The following is a 23,068-nucleotide window of genomic DNA, read 5'->3' on the forward strand; positions in this document are numbered from 1 at the left end:
GCCATGTCTTATACAGACCATTACCCACCTTTACCTGGCATTGCATCAGAGAGTTTTTACCCATTCTTTTTTCTTCCATTTTACTTAGAAAATGTTAACCCTAAAGAAAATAAAACAAATAATATTAGGAACACCATGCCAAGAGCACCCCCAGTGTGACAACCGCAGATGCCCCAGACATAGCCCAATGTCCCCCGGAGGGCATGACTGCCTGGGGTGAGACCCCTAGGGGCTTCTATTACATGGACTGTGGTGCAAATGTTGCCCCTGGAGGTGTGTGGGTCCGTTTCGTGCACACAGTAGGTGTGCAAGAAATGTGCACGTAATAGGCTTGCAAGAAATGTACATTGATCAAGGTCCTTCCGACGGGCTATCTTGCAAACCCAGCTCCTCGGCCCCGCAAGAAGGCGGCTTGCCCTAATAGTACCTTGGAGCCGTCTTTTCTCCCAAACCTCCATCTCGTTTTGTTTTGGTTTGGGATTTTTTTTCCTCTTTCAACAAAACAGCCTGTCTCTTCTTGTGAACACGGCGTTCCCAGGAACAGTCAGCTCGGCTGGGGGAACAGCCTGCGTCCTCACCCTCGTCCTTTGTCCTCCTGTCGAATCTGGCTGGAGGTTTGTTTTTGGGGGTTTGTTTTTTTTCTTTCCTATTTAATGGCAGGCAGGGGTGGGGGTCAGACCACGGGGCCCTGGGAGGAAAGAATTCAGAAGCTCGGTGAGCTGTAAAGCTACCGGTTCCGGAAGTTTTAAAGCAAAATGAAGGCTGTGTCTGTTCTCTCTGAAGACGAGGAGTCAGTGCCGCCTGCCTGCCCGCCTCCCCTCCTCCCCGAGGTGCTGCCAGGAAATGTGAGCTAAGCTCTGCAGCCCTCTAGGATTGCCAGCTGCTGCCCCTCCCGCCCGCCCTCAGCAAAGCCACCTTCCCCGGGCTCTGACTCACCAGCATGCCGGCCGCACAAGCCCTGTCTGCCTGGATGAGACTGCAGAAGAGCGTTGTGGAACTGCCTGGAAGCAGCTGGGCTCTCTCTGAACTGGAATTCCCTGAGGCCTGTGCCATCGGGATTAAATGCACAGGGCCTTCATGCCCCAGTTTACGGGAATCACAGGGAATGGCTCAGCCCACCAGTGCAGAAGCTACCAGAAAGCCCTCTGGCCTCAGTGCTGTTCCTGCGTCTCAGGGCTGCTACAGAGGAGACTAGCAGGAATCGCCTGTGTAGCATACCCAGCGTCGTGTCCACGCTCAGCGGCCAGCAGTGATTGCTGGCTGGAATCAGTCCGGGTCGCAGGACCAATGTAGCATGGAGGACACTAGAAAGATTCTAGTCCCACAGTGAGGCGACGCCATCCTGGTCTCACCCTGGCCTGTGGATGAGCTGTGTGGGCTGCAGAACAAACTATCGCAAATGTAGCCACATAAAACTGTGCCCATGTGCTGCCTCGCAGGTCTGGAAGTCAGACGCCTGGCGTAGCCACGCCGGCTTCTCTGCTCAGAGTCTCCCAGGGCTGAAGTTGAAATGGCTTGTCTGGAGCTTGAGGTCGTCTTCTGACCCCATTTGGATTGTTCCAGAATTCGATTCCTTGCCGCTGCAGGACCAGGGTCCCCATGCCCTTGCTGGCTGTCAGCCCCTAACAGCCACCCCATTCCTCGCCACCTGGCCCTTCTGTCTTCAAAGCCAGCAACAGATGGTCTCCCGTGCAGCGAATCCCTTTCAAGCTGCAAATCATTTCTGCTCCCTTTTAAGGTCTCGCCTGGTTAGATCAGGCCCACCAAGGATTGTTTCCCTCACTTAAAGTCTCTGTGCCACATGACAGGGCCTTGGCCCCGAGCAAATCCCAGCATACTCTCAGGTCCCGCCGCACCCTAGGGGCGGTGATTATACAAGGTCACTGGGGTCATCATGGAGCTGTGCCTGCCACACCTTGTCTCAGGTAACCCTGCTGAGCCCTTGCTGAGTTGCTGGGGAAGGTTCAGTGTGACATAACGGGTGTGCCTCGTAATTGCCAAACAACAGTCCCCAGGAGAGGTGGGGGCCTCCTGTGCACACGGTGTGTCATGCGGGGTGTCAGGCGGGGTCTCTGCTCCCGCTCCCCACATAAGAGCGCAGGACATGGTGAGGCCAAAAAGGAACACCCGCGGAGCCATAGATAGGGGAGTCATATCACTATATTCTCGCCGGCGGCATCCGCCTCTCTGCAATCCGCGCTTGTAGGCTCAGCCAACATCTTCTTGCTGGTCCCCATTTTCTGCTAGCTCAGCCACGGCAGTTATATTAGTGGCCAATGGCTCACTGGTTACAGCTGACGGCCAACTAGCCACAGCTGATGGCCATCCAATCACAGTTGATGGCCATTTCTATGCACCTTTCTATGTGAGGCCGAGAGCCTGGAAACTGCTTTCTGGGGTTCTGTCCCCACATGGTGACTGCAGGTGAGATGAGGCCCTGACTCAGAATGGGGCCTGAAGTCAGCAACACACCACCCGAAACACCTCTGATTTCCCATTTCCCGTGATTCTCCTTATTTAACAGCAAAGTTCAGGAAAGAAGCATTGATGTGAGGCTCTCTTGAGGGGTTCTAACCCAGTAGTTCTCACTCGAGGGGTGATCCTTCCCCCAGGGAATGCTGGGCCATGTCCGGGGAACACCTGTGCTTGTTACAACTGGGACACTGAGTGGGGGCCAGAGATGCTGCTCAGCAGCCCCCAGGCCCAGGACGCCCCCTCCGTGGAGAATGACCCTGCCCCAGGGTCAGCAGGTTGGGGGCAATGGCTCCCGCCCTGGTCCGTCCTGCTCATGACAGTGGATAGCCTTTTTGGAGTGCTCTGAGAGCCACAGGGCTCCCCGACTGGCCTCTTGCCAGGCCCGGTGGCCATGCTGCTTTGGAAAGGACACCCGTCTCTGAGACACAGCGGTCAAACTGCAGGCTGGTGGGAGAACCGATTCCTGAGCCCCGCTTTTCTCATCTTCCAGCCCCATCGGCCCCCTTCTTCATGAACTTAGGAGTTACCCTGGGGCTGCCCCTGGGAACCTGGACATAGAGAATGCCCCTCGGAGAAGCAAGGGGCCGGCCTGTCCTTCGCTCCATCTGTAGAGCCATCAAACCTTCAGGCACAGAACTGACGATACAAAACTGCCAGCTGCTTCCTGGGTGTTCGCCCGCGGCAGGCAGCCCTAGGGAAACCTGGCCTGAGCCTCACATCCCTCCTTTCGGACACCTGGGAGGGGTCCTCAGCAGCCACTGGATGCTCAGCTTCCGGGGCCACCAGAACCAGGAGCCTCTCCGCTCCTCACTCCTCGAAGGTCCTTCCCACCTCCTCAGCCCCACCAGGAGCATTTTTCACATTCTTCTGCTTTTGTGCAGCCCAACTGGCCAACTTTCAGAAGCCTCTGCTGGCATCCAGTTCTTTCTCTTCTGGTAAGCAGACAGCCCGGCACTGGCTCATGTCGGGTTTCTCCAGCAGGCTGGGAGTGGCGCTCGTCCCAGCTATGAGAGCTATGTGTGGAATTCACGGGGATTGCCGGCGTTATTGTGTCTCACTGTCATTCTTCCTGTGCAGACGGAAGACACCTCCGAGGGTGGAGATGGCATCATAGACCCACAGAGGCGCTTCGTCAGCTCTCAGTCTCCGGGGAATGCCAGCCTGGCCCTGAGTGGGCCTCTGTCTGCCTAGCCGAGACACGCCTGGCAGGTTTGAGTTTCCCCGGAATGCCAGGGAGCGTGCCAGGGAGGCAGGGAGCACATCCATTTTCCTGGCAGCCGTGGAGCTCCACGGTCCCTGCGGGGGCTGGGGCCACCCCAAGCTTGCTGTCTGCATCTTGGCTTTGCACCCTAGGGTGCCGAGGTTCAGCCTGCCGCCCACAAGGGGTTTTGGGGCACCTACTTGCCATGCATCTCCACCACAGGCAATGCGGACACACAGCCCAGTGTCTAGGCAAGAACCAGAGTCCAAAGGACATCTTAGAAGCCACAACATCTGAGCCTGTCCTGCAGCCTTAGGGTGTGCCCGTTACTCTGTCTGACTCCAAGACGGAAGGAGGACTCAGCCGCCACAAAACCCCGTAGAAGAAAGGGGACAGAAATATGTAAGGAGGAGAAAGTGAACAGAAATACAGCCTTGAGAAGCCGTCACAGGGCTCCTCCATGTCGTGCAGAGGTGACGATGCCTTTCGGGGGGTGCACACTTGGGCAGCCCCGTCAGAAGCTGGCAGGAGCGTGCTCTAGTCCTGGGGAGGCAGCGTCCAGGACGCAGAGGTCCCAGCGCCCTTTACATCCCGCCAGACAGGAGGCACCAAGCTAAGGCTTTTTGTTCCTAAATGTCACTCAGGGTTTTCTCTGACCCTGGCAGCTGCACAGGACTGTGCAGGTCCAGCCCCCGTATTTGTACTGCTTTTCATTCTGCTTCTGCAACTTGGTAGCGGGTTGACTTGGAACAGATCTCTGTCTCTGAGCCTCACTATCCTCATCTGAGACATGAATTAGGACAGAGCAGAAACCCCTGGCTTCAGAGCAGTACGAGAAACTGGCAGTGCCCTGAGCCCGTGGGCGTGGTGCATGTGGTCATTCTCGCGAGTGTGGCAATGGTCCCACAGGTGTGTGTCCATGCCCACGGTCCTCAAATCGGGAGCTTACGAACGCTCAGTTTAGTGCGTGTTGGTTACATTTCTATAGTACGAAGCTGTCCTAAGAAGTTTTAAATTTTATATATGAAACTAGTGGAAATGAAACCCCTTTCTAGTTCTGAATGTGACGGAAACTGAGGGCCACTGTGGTGGCCGTGCAGGGAGGGGCCGGCTGGCCTTAGGCCCTGTCATCACTGCCCTGGGGCAGTCGCGGCACATGGAGCTGAACACATGTTTTTTTCAGATGCTGACTTCATCTTTCCCTGTGTGTAAAGTCATTCAATTCAAATAAGATGTCACTAGCCAAGTCCTAAAATAATATTGAGGGCTCTAATTACTGGAATCTAACCGTCAAAACAGCGTGATAAAAAGTAGTGTCAGAAAATTTCTTTTTTTTTTTTTTAAGAAAATTTTTAAAGCAGAAGCATAGAACATCGTCAGTGGACAAACTGGTTGGAATTGATGGCTCATGATTCATGTGTGTTCCAAAGGCTTTTCACTTCATTTGTTTTCCACAGGAACTTTCTCATTATTTTATCAAGTTCCTCTCCTTCCTCAACTTTTGTTTGTTTGTTCGTTTATCTTCAGTCCTCAAATTTCCTACCTTTCATCTGGGATCATTTTTCTCTACTATCCTTTCATTTCTACCTTTAATAAGGCAGGTCTGCTGGTGAGAAAGTCTGTTTTTATTTGTCTGAAAATGTCTTTATTTTCCCCTAATTCTTGAAGTTTATTTTCACCAGGTCTAGAATTTTCACTGGGCCTGCCTGATTCTTGGTCCTTTTTCCTCTGACAACTTATGTTTGTCTGTGTGTTTTGTAATTAACTGATTTTATTAAGGTATAATTCATAGTAAACTGAACAGATCTTAAATATACAATTTAAAGAACTTTGAAAAAATAGATACATCTGTGTACACCAACACCTCAATCAAGATACAGAACATTTCTAATGTCTGTCTTCTTTTGCTTGACAAGATGCTTTTGAGATCCACCGTGTGGCTCCGTCAGTAGGCTGAGTTTTCCCGCTGTGCAGTCGTACTCCGTCATGTAGCTGGCCACCATTTGTTTATCCGTTCTCTGGTTGATGGGCATCTGCATTGTTCCCAATTGTGGCTGTTATACATAAAGATGTACAAATGTCTTGTACAAGTCCTTTTGCGGAAATATGTTTTTATTTATCTGGGTAAATCCCTAGAAATGGAATTGCTGGGTCATAGGTGAAGTATATGTGTAACCATTTAATAAACTGCTAAACCGTTTTTCGAAGTGGTTGTGCTCTTTCCCCCGTCAGTGATGTGTGAACTTCCAGCGCTTCCCCAGCACTTAGTATTGTCTGTCCGCCGTTTTCGTTTTTGCCGCTCCGGTGGTTATGAAGCAGCCTGTCATTGTGGTGTTCATTTCTGTTTCCCTGATGACTAATCACTGAGCAGCTTTTCATGGCTTATTGGCCATTTTTCTATCCGTTTCTAAGATATTTATTCTGCCTGAGGTCCTAGGGCTTCTTGAATCTGTGGCGGGAGGTCTTTTTTATCAGTGTTGGGAAATTAGCCATCGTTATCTCTTCAGAGATGGCTTCTGCCTCATTCTCTCTCTCCTCCTTCCAGACTTCTAATTCCGAGTGCATCCCCTGCATCTACCTTCTCTGCTGTGATTTCTGTCCCCTTGTGTCTCCATGCTTCATTCTGGATATTTCCCCCTAAACTATCTTCCAGCCCACTTATCTTCTCTTTAATTGTCTTTAACGATGCTATTTCTTCCAGTGTTCTTACATGTCAGATGTTGGCACTTTCCACATGCCCACAGATTCTTTCTGCTATAGTTTCTGACTCACTGCTAAAATCCCAATCTCACCCAAATAGCTCCTTGAACATAGTTAACACAATTATTTTAAAGTCTCCCATGAAAGGTACCACTGTGAGTCTGTCTGTCTTGCCCATTATTTCTGCTCATTTGTGTTCATTTGTCTCCTTGTGTGCCTGGTTATTTCTAATTGTGTGCTACACATTGTGATTGCAGATTTGTTGGTAGAAATTGTTTGAAGGCTCAGATGATGGGGTTTTTTCCCACCAGGGAAGATTTATGTCTACTTCTGCCCAGCACCCAGGGCTGCTAGCTATCTAGGGTCACTTCAGTTCGGTATCAGAGACCGAGATTATTCAAAACTGAGCTCCAGTGGCTGTCATTGCCTGTCTACTTCCTGGATCCCCTCATTCTTAGAGTGTAACACTCTGTTGTCCCAGTTCAGACCGGGGGTGGGGTTGGGAGGATGGGGAGGGGTCACTGAGCTCTTTCCCCTTCGAAAGCCCTGGATAGAAACCTCTGTGCCCCTAGCCAAGTGAGGCTGACAGAGGCATCACAGCCTCTCAGCAAACCCTCCACCTGGGAAAAGGTAACCCCCAAAGCCAGACTCCTGGGCTTCCATCCTCCCCCAGATCTTGGCATAAAATGCTTCACCATCTTAATAGCCCTCCAATGCTTCCAAGCATGTGTCTGTCTCTATTCCGGCTGCCCTCAGCAGCAGTCTGCCCATATTAACTGTCTACTGTTGACTAAGCCAAAATCTACAGACAGAGGTTTTACCTCAAGTCCAGACGGCTTAGGAGGAGGTCGTCAATGTAGCTCATCTTGACTTTAGAGCCACAGGAGACACACTGGGACCCTTTGGGAACAACCTCTTATTTTCCAGTTGAAGAAGCTAAGACCCAGGTCAGGGCAGAGCCGGGACGCAAAGCCAGGCTTCCCACTTTCAGACATGCCCTGCATGTGTGTCTTCAAGAACCAGTGGCCAGCTGCCTCTGTCCCTTGGAGTGAGGTCCCTGGAAAGTGCCCCATTTCTTCCTGATACCTGAAAGTTCTGTGGATACAGGAAGAGAGTTTTGCAGCTCGGGGTCACTAGAGGCTAAAACAGCTCTAAACGTCTCCCAAAATGGCATGGAAGTGACCTGGGTGTGACTGCCACCGTGGACTCTGGGAATTCATTGCAGAGCTTAAAAGAATCCAGCCTCACTTTGTGGCTCAGAAGAGGAAGGGATTTGCACACTTTGTGTCAGAAAGCATGAAAATGGTCTCTCAATTTCTGACTCTCCCACTAATTTTATCCATTCCACATTTTTAATCTGACCAACTTCAAACTCCGTCAGGTCTCCCCTGGGCCAGGTGGGCTTTGTGACCTGGCCCCTAGAGAGGTGAGGGGAGTAGCCATGTTGATCGTGAGGAGCAGGATTTCCCAATGGCTTCTAGCAAGCCTGCCCTTCCACATTCGCTTGGGCGCAATGTCTAGGTCACCTTGTCTTTCGTTCCACCTCTCTGGCAGCTGTGTTTGTGTTTGGCAGCTGCCATGAGTCCCTGAAAAAGGCCCCTCTCAGTGGCTGCAGCCTCTGGGAGCGCCCCAGCCTGTTCTCTGGCACAGGGGCTTAGAGACCTGGAGGTTTGCCGGTATGGAGGGATTGTTGCTCTGAGCATTCCAGCAGAGTTCAGAGAGGGGAGGTAACTTCCCCAAAGCCACACAGCTTTGGGGTCAGAGCAGAATTCAGGTTTTCTGTTTTGTATGGTGGCTCCACCTTCCACTTCTGTCCTCTCGCCCCCTTTAGATGTGTTGTTGGTTGCATCATGGGGAAGCTCTGACCCAGTGCAACTTCTAGTCACAGAGGGTTTAGATGCTAAGAAAATTAAACCCCTTTCTGAAACATGCTTCTGGGTTTTTTTTCATTTCATTTCAGTTCAAAATGAACCATTTTAGTTCCCAAAAAGCTATTTGCATTTTGCTTAAATGAGCAAGGGCAGAGTTCCTTAAAGACCTTAGATTCTGCCTGCAGGAGACCCTGGTCCATGTCTGGGGACATCTGTGGTGGTCATGACTAGGGGTGTTCTTGGCATCGAGAGGGCTGCTCAGCACCCCACAGTGCCCAGGACGGCCCCCCACAGAGAGTGGTCCCGCCCTCACGTCAGCAGTGCCCAGGGGGAAAAACTGTTCTCAACTATTTTGGGGCAAAACCCATTTTGCCATCCTCACAGCCACTACTGAAGAAAGGGCAATTCTGTCCCCGGATTTAATCCTCATGTGCATTGGAGCTGCGTGTCTCGGCTGAGTGCACTACGTGGGGTGACCACCTCTTTTTCTCCCAGCATCACAGGGCCTGTGGTACGGGGTCGGCCTCACTGTCCTGGCTCTGAGCTTGTTCTTCTGCAGGAGCCAGCTTCAACCTGCTGTGACTTCCTAGCCCTTCACTGGGAGGGCCAGCCCAGAGCCTGGTGACATCTGTTAAGGTTCTGTTTTCAGGCTGACCTCACCCCAAGTCATGCCTTCGGCCTCACCAGGCCTGAACCAGCCTTTCTGCAGAGGCAGAACCCAGAGTTGGAATGTGACTGCCGCCTGCAGCTCCGACTGCCTCGCCCCTCCCTCCTGAAACTGCCTGTCCCCCCTCCGTACCCCCCAGCTTCCCAAGGGCCTGCCGCCTTCCGTGACCTTCCGAGGCTTTGCTGGGCCCCGGGCAGGTCAGGTGCCCATGCTGGCACGTGCCTCCTGCTGAGAGACAGCTGGTGAGAAATGTTCCCCGAGCTGACTCAGCATGTTGGCCTCACTAGGGGAGGTGGGGACACATGACTCAGTGACTGGCTGTGACACCAGCCAGGACTAGGACTTGAGCCTGCCACACCGGCTGTCACCGCATCCAGTGTCTGGGTCTCGGCATCTCAGGGCTCTCACACGCACGCGCACACACGCACGCACGCGCACTCTGATAACACAAACACACAAGCATGCACATCCTGGTGCGCCTTCCCTGCAGCCTCTGGGGCCTGGGTTGTCACCAGCCCAGAGGGAGCCTGGGGCCAGGTGCCTGGGCGGGAAGCCAGCACCGCCTGCTTCAGGCTTTGTGCTCAGGAGGGAGACCACAGCTGGGGTTGCTGGGGGTCCTGGGGACACTCGGGATGCTGAACAGGACTCCCCGGCCTTCCAAGGAAAACATGCCTGGGGCCACCCCGTTTGTTCTCTGTGTGCGTCTATATTTAGCACTGAGCAATTTAGGTATTTTTGAGCTGAAGGGAGGGCGGTTTTCCCTGAGTGGGATGTTTTGTGGCTGCTTTGCTGTGTGCTGAATCAGAGCTCTAGAAGCCCACACGTGGGTTCTGTGAGCCTGGTCCAGACACACGCGGGCCTCTTCTGACCTGAAAGTGGGCTAGGTGTCCGCCGGACACAGGGAGCCGGTGGTGTGGAAGGGTTGTGTTTTTTTTCAACTGAAACTTTGGTCACTGTAGATGCAGTTGTGACAAATGAGAAATTCCATGTGTCATTCACTTCGTTTTCCCCAATGGTGATATTTTGTCAAAGTCCCCGGTCAATATCACAGCGCGGATGTTGGCACAGAACAGTCCCCCAACCTTGTTCCGATTTCTGCAGTTGTGTGTGTGTATTAAGTTCTCTGCACGTTTGTCACCTGGGCAGCATCAATATATATGTAACATTGCCAGCACCACGAGGACCTTCGCGTCGCCCTTTTCTCCCAGGCCCCCACCCACCCTGGCCCCCGGCAACCACCCATCTATCTTTCATCTCCACAATCTTGTCTCAAAAATAGCCGATAAAATGGCAGGGTACAGCGTGTAACCTCTGGGGAGCGGCGATTTTCACTCAGCGGAACTCCGTGGAGCCCGTCCAAGGCGTGCTGATCAATAGACCGTCCCTCTTAATTGCCAAGTAAGAAATTTTTTGAAAACCTTGAATTTGCCTTTAGTTTTCTGTTGCCACCTGGCCCTGGAGACTGCCAAGGGGACAGTGATACAGTGTGTGGTGACAAAAGCACAGGCAGCTACTTAGTTACCGCGTTAGATGCCTGCCCCCTGGGGCCAGGGCTGCCCACTCTTCTAGCACTAATACCCGTGAGGGTCCTCCTGGACATTTGGGGCCGCGTCACTGGCTGTGGGGCGTCCTGGGCACTCTGGGGGGTTGAGCAGCGTCCCTGGCCCCCACCCACTTGATGCCAGGAGCACACCCGTGTGACAACCACAGTTGTCCCCAGACATTGTCCCAGTTGAGAACCACACCCTGGGGCTCACTAAATGAAAACTTGATAGGAAAAGTAGAATTTTCATGGCCTTAAAGAACAGGAAAAAGCTTGCATAACTGAATTATAAAAACAAGTTAACATCATCACTCATACATTACTGTGGGAATATAAAATAGTACAGCTGCTCTTAAAAACAAGTTTGGCGTTTTCTTTAAAAATTAAACCTGCAATCACAGTCTTCAGTGTTTTTCCCAGAGCAATACAAAGACTCGTGCTCACTGGAATGCTTATGGCAGCTTATCCATGACAGCCGAAATGTGCAATCCGCCCGCCTGTCTTTGCACAGGCCCATGTTTTCCTGTGCACGCCCATGCCCTGGAGCACAATCAGCTGGGACAAGGCGCAGCCAGCCGTGCGTGCGCGGGCAGCCTGGATGGCGCTGCAGGTAGTCACACCGAGTGGGGAAAGCAGGGACATACCACAGGGTGGCGTTTATGTAACATCCAGGTGACAAACTCGTGGAGAAGGGGAACCTGTCAGTGGTCGCCAGGGGTAGAGGTGGGTTGGGGGAGGTGTGACTGTGCCATGAAAGGGTCATAGCAGGGACGCTGGGACTAGAAGTGCCCTGTGTCTTTCCTGTGTCAGTGTCACCATCCTGGTTGTGATCTCGCTACAGTTTTCACGGTGTCACCTTGGGGGAAACTGGGCTCGGCTCCTTTCTATCATTTCCTACAACTAATGGGAAGCTAAAGGCATCTTAAAATTCTAAATCTAATTTCAAATAAATTACTAAAAGTATTTTGGAAAGAACATAAAAACCATCCCAAACAAGAGCGAAGCAGGAATCGTTGCTGTAATAAAGGGTGGGCCTTCTTCTTGGTGGGGGAGCAGGCGCGTAGGCTCTCTGACCCCTAAGCTGTGACGTGTGACACCCGATTCCTAAGGGTTCTGGGGAGACAGGTCCACAGGTGGGATTTGGTGCAGACAAGCGCTCCCTCGTCCTAGAGCTGAACTAGCTGAAGGTCTGCTGGGGGCGGGGCGGGGCTGGGGGGCCTCATCTGGAACCATCCATCCACGCTAAGTGCATTACTCCAAGCACACCATCCACACTCAGAACTCATGTCCACCTGTAACCTCAGAACGGGACCTTACCTGATTGTTAGGATGCAGTCACACTGAATCCAGTGACGGGTATCCTTATAAGGTGAAGATTTGGATGCTGACACATAGGGAGAAGTCCATGTGACAGCAGAGGCAGAGATTGAGGTATGCAGCCACAAGCCAAGGGACACCAAGGACTGCTGGCCACACCAGAAGCTGGGACAGGCAGGAAGGACCCTCCCCAGAGCCCTCAGGGAGCATGGCCCAGCGACACCTTGATCTCACACTTCCGGCCTCCAGAAGTGAGAGAATAAATTCCTGTTGTTTTAAGCTTCCCAGTCTGTGGTCATTTGTCTCGGCTGCCCCAGGACACTAATGGAGGAACATGAGCCCGAGCTCATTGGAAAGCTCTAGAAACCCTGCAGAACCAAGCTGTCCCAGAGTTTCTGACACGAATCCCCTCCTCACGGCTATCCTTCCACCCGCAAAGCCACTCCTGAGCAGAAGACAAGAGCCAGCACTTCTTGGTCCTGCCGTGCCCGGGACAGCCAGTCAGGTGTGGAAGACCAGGTCCCCCGCCGGTTTGTTACAGAAACAGCCGGGCCACGGGTGGGGAGTGGGCCGGCAGATAGGGCGTCAATCTGAAGTGGGCCCCTGCAGACATACACACGACCGTCATCAGCTTGATTCCAAAGAAGAACCCGGCACATGGCAGGACATTTTCTGTGAGAGTCTGCTAACAAACAAGCATGTGAATGAAGGAACGAATGAAATAGCCCCAGCCCTCCAAGAGGGGGTGACGGACCCAGGAGCCACAGTGTGTGGTCTCCCCAGATGACCTGTCACTTAGGGTCACGTCTGGTGACTAGCGTGATCATCACGACAGGGCGTACTCCTGGCAGCGAGGGCTGAGGCCAGGGATTCTGCCCAATAACCCCAGTGTCCAGGATGGCCGCCCACAGACAGTGACTGGGCCCCACGTCAGCTGCGTGGAGAGGGGACCGCGAAGCAGGGGCAGAGGTCAGGAAACTCCTGCTGCTTTTCCCTACCAAGTCCTCCTCTGGAGTCAACCAGGAACCGATGCTGTAGTTTCATGAACTCTCCTGGGGGACCCTTGATAGTCACAACCAGTGACTGGCCACAGGAGGAGACTATGGGACAAGAGGGGCTCCGCTGGGCCTCCCACCCCCAACCTTGAGGACACACGATGTGACCAGTCCCCAGCGTGGGGCTGCAGGGTGGTGGGGTGGTAGGGGGCTTCAGAAGGGGGGGTGCGTGCTGCCTCTCCATCCTTGGCTGCATGAGGTCCTGGGGCTTCCCGAGCTGGCTCACGCTGTCTGCTTCCCCCCCACCCCACAGCTCCCTGGACGCCGGAGGCCCAGAGCTGATGGCAGACAATGTCAGCCACTAACAACACAGCCCAGGCCCGGAAGCTGGTGGAGCAGCTCCGCATTGAAGCCGGAATCGAGCGCATCAAGGTGAGGCAAGCAGCGGTGGGGGCGGGGGGAGAGCCACGGGCCCACAGAGGCTGCCTGGGCAGGACGTGGGGCTTGCACGCCAGCTGTGCCTCTCGCTATGCCACGCCAGGCCACTCGGTTAATGTCTCCGAGCCTCAGTTTCCGTAGCAGAAAGACGCAGCTGACGTAAACCTGTGTCATGGGTTATGATGATCCCATGTGCCATGGCGATGTATAAACACTGAACTCGCCCCCCAGCCCCTGGGATCTCTCCCTGGAAGCCCCAGTGACAGTCGCCTCAGGCACTGCCAGAAGGGCCAGCCTGCAGCGGGCGCTTTGTGTCTTGTGTCCCCTCCTCTCCCTCTGACAACAAATGCGGATAGAAGATAGACACGTGGTCCAGGGAGGGGAGGGGACAGAGTTTTCTTCACCTCCACGCTGTTTCAGTTTTTTGAAATAAACATATTTGCTTTTTATGCTAAAAAAAGAAAAAGGACAGCAGTTCCTGTTCACAGACCTTAACCCGTCAGAGACTAGGAACATGCAAAGCAAAGTAGGGTAGTGCATCATTACACAGGCACGTCTGCAGACAGAGGTCTTAAAAAATAATTTGCATACCATGAAGTTAACCATTTATTTTAAAGTGTGCATTTCAGTGGCATTGGGTGCATTCACCGGGTTGTGCAACCATCACTTCTGTCTAATTCCGGAACATTCCATAACCCAAAAGACTATCCGTCCCCCTTATACGCTCCCCCAGCCCCTGACAAGCACTAACCTCCCTCCTATCTATGGACGCGCCTGTTCTGGACATTTCCCATGAGTGGAATCACACACTGTGTGGCCTTGTGTGTCCGGCTTCTCTCATGAGCACCGTGTGTTCATGTCCATCCACGCTGTGGCGCGTGTCAGCACCTCCCTCCTTTTCACGGGCAGATGACACCCCATTGTGTGGACAGGCCACGCTGTGTTTATGTAGATGAATTTTAAGTTCATGAGGGGACATCAGGACAGCATCCAAGGCTCATAAGTTTCTCTCTTTCCAAGGACGTGGGCCAGTGGGCCAGCCACAGCTTCTTACATGAGGAAGGTGCTGACACTGTTCAAAGACACCCTCTCATGAAACCCGTGTACACTTTGCAAAGCACAGTGAGGCACCTCCAAGGGGCTGTTTCCTGCCCCCAACCCCAGCTTGCACACTGCCAGGCGAGGGCCAGGGAGTCTCCAATAGGAGGTCCTGGCGCTTTACGCTTCTCGATTAGCCCTGCTCCAACTATGCGCTGGGTGAGTCGCGATTCTCCAGAGAAACAGAACTGACAGGCTGTGTACATATCTACATAGAGATGTGTTCTAAGGAATTGACTCAGGTGATCGTGGGGGCTGGCAAGTCTGAAGTCTACAGACAGACCGGCAGGCTGGAGACCCAGGGAAGAATTGACTTGTAGCTTGAGTCCCAAGGCCATCTGGAGGCAGAATTCTCTCTTTGGGGAAACTTCAGTCTCAGCTCTTAAGGCCTTCAACTGATTAGGCGCGGCCCACCCACATCATAGCGGCTGATCTGCTCTACTCAAAGCCCACCGATTCAAATGTTCATGTCACTAAAAAGTGTCTTCATAGACACATCTACACTGGTGTTACATCAACTATCTGGATGCTGTGGCCTAGCCAAGTGGACACATAAAAATCAACCACCACCTCACGTATTTGTTGAGACCTTGCTTTCCTGAGCACCTGTCATTCCCCAGTCGTGGCTGGTCACAGGAATTGATTAGGAAGGGCCGGCCCGGCCCTGGTGCAGACAGACTCACACCTAACGGCCAGGTAGTGGAAGGGAGTGGGGAACGATTCTGGGGCCCATGGGCCTCCACCCAGCCAGGTAGGGGGCCTGAGCCCCATGGGGGGCAGTGCCTCCCAGGAGGTTGGTGAATGTACCAGAACTCTGCACATTCAAAGCATTCCTTTGGGTTGAAGAAAGAGAAGGGCCCGGTTGAAGTGGTTTTGCTGGGTGAGTGGTGCCAGCCCCAGCCCTGGCGGAGCGCTGATTCATCCCGCCCGTTTGAAGTTCAGAAGCAGCCTCCAGCCGCCACTTTGAATGTTGGGAGGAGGGCAGTCAGGACGTGACCCACTCTCCCTCCCAATCCCGCCTGAGGTTTTGTGTCCTCCCAAAACAGCGACCAGAACTACAGACCATTGGCCTGTCTGAAAGGCCAGCCTGGTCATGTGGCCTGGGATGCGCTGCGGGCACGGTGGCCCTGGCACTGTGGGCAGAGCCTTCCTGTCAACGCTGGAGACAGGCAGGGGGCTGCCACACGGCAGAGCCACAACACCAGTTATTTCAGGGGCTGGGGACTATTTCTGTCATCTGGGAGGGGTACTTTCCAAATATGACTCTGGAACACCGAGCTCTGTCTGCTCGTCAGAGGTGGCCGCCTGGGAGCAGCCTCATGCTCATGACAGTGGCAACTGTCGCTATCTGAGGGCGGGAGCGTCCCCTGGCTGAACCCGCAAGCGTGCAGACCTCAGCAGCACAGGGCAGGGGTGGGGCACCCTTGGGGTGCAGGGCCTAGGATGCAGAGCGCCTCTGCAGGCCGCAGACACTGCGGAGGCTTTTCAAAGAGCGCCCTCTCCCCCTGCCTCATCTGTCCCACCCAGCAACCGCCGCACAACTGGCACTGTTGTCTGGCTTCATAGGCGAGAAAGCGGGGCACTGAGAAAGGGAGCCCCGCAGACAGACAGTTCCCGCCCCTGGGATGAGATCCCATGGACATGCGCTGTTCACCCAAGCCCGGGAACGGCCCCTGCAGCACCCCAAATGCACGACGAGGCAGACCGGGGTGTGTGGCCAAGGGGCTGCCTGGGGCCGAGCTGCGCCATTTGTAGTTGATCCTCCACTCCCCAGACGCTCAGGGCCGTGTGTTATCCGTGTCAGTTTCCCCAGGCACGCTCCCTTCTCCCCCCTCCTCTCTTGGGGATCCCAGTGCAGGTAGTTCTAAGGGTCAATGCCCTCGCTGGGGGTCACTGAACCCCAGTAGGTTCAGACTGCACAGAAAGGAGACACAGACAGGCTTGCCTTGCCCTCCTCAATTGCACCGATGTGCAGGCAGAAGTCTCCCTGTCCGGCCCTTTCTTGAGGAGGATAGTCTTTGGCTGGATCCTAAAGAGACTGCATCTAGCTCTGACCCGTTCTGTTCAAAATCTGGGCAACTGCTGGGGTCCTTCTTGTAATCTTTTTAAATTGTGGTAAAATACACAGAACATAAAATTTACCATTAGTGATATTTAGTATGTTCAGTGCTATGCAATCATCACCTCTATCCAGTTCCAGAACATTCCATCACCCCAAAAAAGCCCCCATCAGTAGTCACACCCCCATCTCCCTCCCCAGTCCCTGACAGCCACGAACCCACTTCCTGTCTGTGGACGCGCCTGTTCTGGACGTTTCACATACATGGAATCACACACGGTGTGGCCCTGTGTGTCCGGCTTCTCTCATGAGCACCGTGTGTTCAGGGTCCACCCACGTTGTGGCGAGTGGCAGCGCCTCCGTCCTTTTCATGACTGGGTATAACACTCCCGTGTGTGGACGGGCCACGCTGTGTGTGTCCATCACCTGTTGATTGACATTTGGGCTGTGTCTACCTTTGGCCATTGTGAATCCTGCTGCTATGAACACACGTGTGTCAGCCCCTTACCTTTCCTCTCATCCTTGTGCCCACACTCAGGTCTCCAAAGCCTCGTCGGAACTCATGAGTTACTGTGAGCAGCACGCCCGGAACGACCCCCTGCTGGTCGGAGTGCCCGCCTCCGAGAACCCCTTTAAGGACAAGAAGCCTTGTATCATTCTATAGCTTTGTTTTCTTGTGTGTTCTCCTCTCTCCCTCTTGCTCTACCCCCACCTCCCCCCCCCCGCCCCGTCTCAGTCAGGACATCATTCAGTATGCAACACATTTTGAATCCCTGAAACTTTTAATGCCAAAAGAAATGCAAAAAGTTGTCACCACCCACATGGGGTGAAATGTATCCTCTGGGTTATGATGGATTTTCAGACCGAACAGTGCAGCCCTCAGGGCCCAACCAAAAGAGGGATGGTGGCTTTACAGCCACTTCCGATTAGGAATGACCGAAATGCCCAAGCAATGTGGTAACCATTTTTTTTAACTCTCAGTGGCCGCTTGAGCTTTGGTCCAGAACCAAGCTGGGTTGGGAGAAGGGAAGGGGCAGGCGCGTTAGCCACTGGTCTCCCAACCTGGGCCACCTGTATGGCTGGCCGTTCTCACACAACTGGGCCATTTGTGAAGACTTCTGCCAGGTCAATGCTACCGTGCTGTTTTTTTATTTTAAGCTGAGTAAAATTGCGGGGAGGGTGGCACATAATGAGCTTTTCCGGAAAAATCTCTCCTTTTCATTTAAAAAAAGTATTCCATACCGCTAAAATCAGACTTTGATGGCTGAACATGGAGCTTAGCTGTACTGTGTAATAACGCACAAGTGGATTTTAGGGGGCCGGGAGGGGGGCTTTGGGAAACACTCCCTGTGTCACCAAGTGTCACCCCGCTGTATGGCATTTGTACGGCATGCGTCAGAGGCATGGCCACTGTTCAAACAGAGCTGCAACCTGGGAAGGCCCTGTCTGGTAGGCTAGGCCACCTGGTGCTTCAAGTGAAAAGGTGTTAACTGGTCTGGAAGTAGCTGGAAGGCCTGGATGGTGAGGGCCTGCAGCCCCACCTTACTCACTGGGGATCTGCTTTCATACCCCGCAGACCCAGAACATCTGGTTGGAGGAAGTGAGAGGAATTATGACAATTCATTACTCTTCCCACCAGCCTTGGAAATTTAAGATGTCATGGAATAGGGGTGGGGGCAGGGGTCCTTTTTTTAAATTACTTTTTCCTCTGTTACAACATGGACAGTTAAAACAGCTGGAGGAAGTGGCCGAAAGCACCCGCCTCCCTCCCCTGCCAGTGACACCTGCACCCACCAGAACCCCACACAGCCCTCGACTCGGGTCCCTGCCTGTCGTATCCCTGGGCCTGGAGGCAAACTGTGGGAAGAAATGAGCCCAGCTCTGCCCCTGTGGCCCCAGTGGACGTCAGAGTCTGAGGCCCGTGTCAGCGGGGTCCTGGACGGCCGCCAGACTCAGGCCCTCCCCTCACAGTCGCGGGGCCGGGGCCAGGACCAAGGCTCAGATCTTGCCAGAGCTGAAATGGCTCCAGTGGATGACCCTCCATCTAGCTCCCCCAGGGCACAAGCTGGAAGGCCGAGTCCTTCTCCCCAATACCCAGCTCTCCCCGGCCGGTCCGGGAGCACCAGGGGCTTCAGGGAGCCTGGCACCTCCAGACCTGCAGTTGGAGGGGGTAAGCTGTGAAGGCGCCCGGTGCTGCAGCCACGCTTCATTGGGCGGGGAGCAGGCGGCTGGGCACCTCTCACCGTCCCCGGCAGGATGGAGCAAAAGCCAGTCCTAGGGCCAGCGGGAAGTGGGGGGCATGTGCTGGCCCTTCCCACCAGCCCTCTGGTGACTAGCAACAAGTGCTCCCCTTTTGCTCCGTAACAGAAGCCTTAATCCCTTGAACCACATCAGATCCTTGCACGCCCATCCTTCCTCCTGCGTCCCCCCGCTGTCCGGCCACCAGGCCCAAAGAGGGTGGGAGGGCCTGATATCAGTGTCAGGAGCACCCTGAGGCCCAGCCTCCCCTCTCTCCACCCCCGGCCTTGCCCAGCCCCACCTTGTGTCCCCACCCAAGTGACCCCAGAGGAGCCAGCGGGAAGCAAAGCCCAGGACCCCTGGCTGAGACAGTTGGGGGTTGAACCTGAGTTCATCAGCTCCATCACCTGCTCTGGGCTCAGTCGCCCAATATGTCTCCCGCCCCCCAACCCTGCAGTAAACTGCGTCCTGCGCCAGGGGAGGCTTCCCAGTTAGACACTGAGTGGTCTGGGGAAACTGAAGCCCTTTACCCAACCTATCACCGCACCTGCCTGGCTCCTCCCCGAGGTGCGCAATGCCCTGTCCCCTGAGCCTGGCCATCAGGTGCCCACAGCATCGGACCCCAGGGAGGTGGCATCGGCAGAAACCCCACCATTGTTTTCTTTCTGGCTGAGGAAAAACAAAACAAAACTTTCCTTTTTTTTTCATTTAAAGTAATTGTCACTGTCCGTAGTTAGAACTGAAGCATCAGAGCACTCGTGACAACATATGCTGCTTGTGCGTTCCTGGCGCAAGTGTCCGCCATGAAAACATGGTTATGAGGCGTTTCGTGGCCTGGAAGAGCCCTTCACATTAGGGAGCTAGTGGGGTGGCAGCATGAGCCTTGCAGAAACCATCCTCTCCCAACCATGTCATGGGGGGAAAATATTAAGGACACATACACAGCAGGCAGCCGGTTCAGTGTGCCCGGTGGGACTGCCCAATCTGATGACCCCCCCACTCCAGGAAGAAGCTAGTCTGCATACCCCTCCCCCATCCTCCCAGAGGTGACCCGGAGGCTAAGAATTAAGTGATGCATTAAGTAATCCTCAGCCCCAGGGGATGTAAACCAGGGCTTAGAGGGCTTTGTGGCTTTGATGTCCCAGCCGGCCTCCTGTCCAGGATAGTGCTGGGCCTCCAGGCAGCTCATCCACCCGGTGAACAGCTTCAGTCAGCCCTGCCCTCAGCTCTGAGGCAGGAGAAGGCCCTGGGGCCTAACCCCAAGCATGAGTGACCAGGGGCATTTCCAGGGCAAGGTGAGGCCACAGAAGGTCCTTCCAGAGCACGTATAAAAAGCCAGCCTGCCACAGGGTCCCCTGAAAACAAGCCATATGTCAGACACTTGGCCATCTTCCTTCTCCGTCCATGGAACCCATTGCCAAACGTTGTAACAACCAGTTCCCGGTTTTCAGAAGCAATCTGTGGTTCTGGCAGGTTCTACCCCATCTGCGTTTGGATGTCTGGTGGTTTTTATTATTTTTTAAAAATTTCAGGTGTGTCACACCCACTTTCAGTGTTTTAATATTGTGTGGAATTGTTAATACAAAGTGAATTAATCCACAATAAAAGGCTCACTGTCCTTTTCTCCCAACTCTGGGTCCTCCACTCTTTCCCTGGCTGCTGCTGGTGGGGCAGGGGTTGCCCCACACCACCCACTCCCCCCACCTGTCCCCCAGAAGAGGCAACACGGATGGGACCCGCTTCAGGCAGCAGCACCCGCAAGCAGCCTTCAGCCTCAATGGGCTTTGTGATTTGTAGTTAGAGCATGTAGGGGAAAGGCTATTTGAGAGTCTGCGTATGACTGATCCATGTGTCCCACGGCTCTGAACTATTTGGCATGGCCCATGAGAAGATGCCTCGCTCTTTGAAGGCCTGGGAGCCTGAGAAGATCTTAATCTCACCCCTGCAGTCTTGTTGCCCATCACCCAGAGACCATCCCGACCACCGGAGACAGCCAGGAAAAGGAGTGAGTCGTGGCACAATTCAGCAGGCCACAAAGATTTCTTGTTTTAATAATATATCTGCAATTGGGTGATTCTGACCTCAAAGCGGAGAACTTTCTCTGTATAAAACATTTACAGATTCGACTACATAAAAATTATCCCCAGTGTATCAAAAAGTATAAGATAACTAAGCAGTTCAAAAACCTAAACCTTACCAGGTAACCCAGCAGTCCCACTGTTGTGTGTACACACGAAGCACTGAGAGCAGGAACTTGAACAGATACCTGCACACCCGTGTCCACAGCAGCACGACTCCCCGCGGCCAAAAGGAGGACGGGGGCAGATGCTTGATCAACAAGGGTGGGCCGTCCACACACTGGAATATTACTCAGCCTAGGAAATAAAGGACAGTCTGATACGCTACAGCGTGGACGGACCCTGAGGACATGATGCTCAGTGACATCAGCCAGACACAGAAGGACAAATACTGTGTGATTCCCCTTATGTGAGGCCCCCAGAGGAGTCAGATTCATAGAGACCGGAAGTAGATGGTGGTGTCAGGGGCTGGGGGAGGGCAGGGGAGTTGGTGTTTAATGGGGACAGAGTGTCAGTCTGGGAAGATGGAAAGTTCTAGAGATGGATGGTGGGGACGGCTGCATGACAGTGTGAATGTGCTTAATGCCCCTGAGCTGTGCACTTAAAACTGGCTAAGACGATAAAGTTCATGTTACATATATTTTACCACAAAAAGAAAAACATACAACCTTACCCAATATCCACCTAAAGGGCTGAAATGTAAAAGATTGGAGTTGTTGCGGGTGTGGAGCAACTTGGACTCCGAGCTTGTTGTTGTGGGGAGTGAATGCTACAACCATTTTGGGAAAAGGTCTGGCGGTTTCCTATCAAACAACGTACATCTCTATGACTCAGCAGTTGCACTTGTCTTTCCCCAGAATAAATCAAAACATAGCCACAAAAACTCCTGGAAGGAATGTACAGAACAGCTCTGATAATAGTGAAAACCGGGAAACATCTCAGGTGTTCAGCAACAGGGGAGTGGATAACAAACTGTGATCGGTCCATTCATGCTCCTGAATCCCACGCAGCATATCAAGGAATAAACTAGTATGAAGCACAGTGACCTGCGTGACTCCCAAAACTTCGTGCTGCATGAAATATACCTCACACAGAGGATGGCTGGTGTGATTCCATGCTGTGAAGTTCTAGAACAGCAACCTGTGCCCAGGCTGTGCCCTCAGAAGAGTGACTCCCAAACGTGTCCACATCCTATCATCTCTAGAGCCTGTGGCTCTGTCACCTTACATGGGATGAAAGGAATTTTGCAGGTGGGATTAAGTCAAGGCCCCTGAGACGGGGACGACCCAGGATTCCAGGGGGCCCAGTGTCATCACAGGGTCCTCAGAAGAGGGAGGCAGGCGACTCAGAGTCAGAGATGGAAGGGGCTGCCCTGCTGGCTGTGACGATGGAGGGGGGGCCACGAGCCAGGGACGCGGTGCCTCTAGAAGCTGGAAACAAGAAAATACTGAGGGAAAGAAGCCAGTCTGAAAAGGCTACACACTGTATGAATCCAACTCTATCACATTCTGGAAAAGGCAAAACCATGGAGAAGGTAAAAAGATCAGGGGTTGGGGGAAGGATGAAGAGGTGTAGCAGTGACACTTGTGAAGGACGTGGTCATGGTGGAGACATGACATTATCCACTGGGTGAAGCCCACCGAATGTCGGGAAGCTGAGATAAGCCGTGGGCAGCAACGCCTGCATCCAGAATGCAGCCGTCCTGGCCCATAAAGCAGGAGGCCTGGGGCCCCGGGTCCGGCACGCTGCCATTGAGGAGGCAGGGTATGACCTGAGCGCCAGTGCACTCCCAAATTAAGCACACGTCCCCGCGGAGAGTGAACAAAGAAATTCAAAATGATCGTCAGCCCACTCGCTGCACAAACTCAAGACACCGGTATAATTTTCAGCATCTTCCTTCAAAGAGTTCATTGAAACCAAGAGGGGAGAAATGGCAAGTTCTGAGTCACAGCCTCTCAGGGGGACCAGCTACAGAGTTCACGGGGCCCCTTGTTTAAAAATGAAGAATTTCGGGGGGTGTAAAGTACAGCACAGGGAATACAATCAACAATATCATAATAACTATGTATGGTGCCAAGGGGTTACTAGACTTATCGGAGGGAATCACTTTGGAAGGTATATAAATGTCTAACCACTACCCTGTACACCTGCAACTAATCTAATATTGAATGCCAACTGTAATTGAAAATTTTTTTAAGTTAAGAATTTCAAGATGGTAACAGTAGTGCATTAAACCCAGGCGGCTGCACAGTCCGCACGCCCGCGACGCCTGCCCTGCCTCTCGATGCAGGAAGCTGGAAGGTGGCTTGTTCAGAACAAGGGAACCTGTAACCCTCCTGCAATGCAACCAGCTTTTCAACAAATGCAAAAAAAGTTCACTGACTTTGC

The 23,068-nt window shown here is 53.3% G+C and overlaps 1 protein-coding gene across 3 annotated transcripts in view; it reads left to right on the forward strand.

Moving 5' to 3' along the window:
* GNG7 (G protein subunit gamma 7) overlaps window positions 1-20,232 on the forward strand; it is a 114,220-nt gene extending 93,988 nt beyond the window's left edge. For 2 of the 3 annotated variants that reach the window (XM_081076509.1, XM_081076508.1), the window contains 2 exons: window positions 13,083-13,201; window positions 16,903-20,232. In XM_081076509.1, coding sequence (XP_080932635.1) covers window positions 13,121-13,201; window positions 16,903-17,028 — 207 coding nt within the window. In that variant the 5' untranslated portion in view covers window positions 13,083-13,120 and the 3' untranslated portion in view covers window positions 17,029-20,232. Of the gene's footprint in view, window positions 1-10,193; window positions 10,313-13,082; window positions 13,202-16,902 lie in introns of those variants that run through there. The other variant, XM_081076510.1, reaches the window with a different exon arrangement.
* The last annotated feature ends 2,836 nt before the right edge of the window (window positions 20,233-23,068 follow it).

Source organism: Rhinolophus hipposideros (genome assembly GCF_964194185.1).
Source record: "Rhinolophus hipposideros genome assembly, chromosome: 16".
In the NCBI taxonomy this organism is placed as follows: domain Eukaryota; kingdom Metazoa; phylum Chordata; class Mammalia; order Chiroptera; family Rhinolophidae; genus Rhinolophus; species Rhinolophus hipposideros.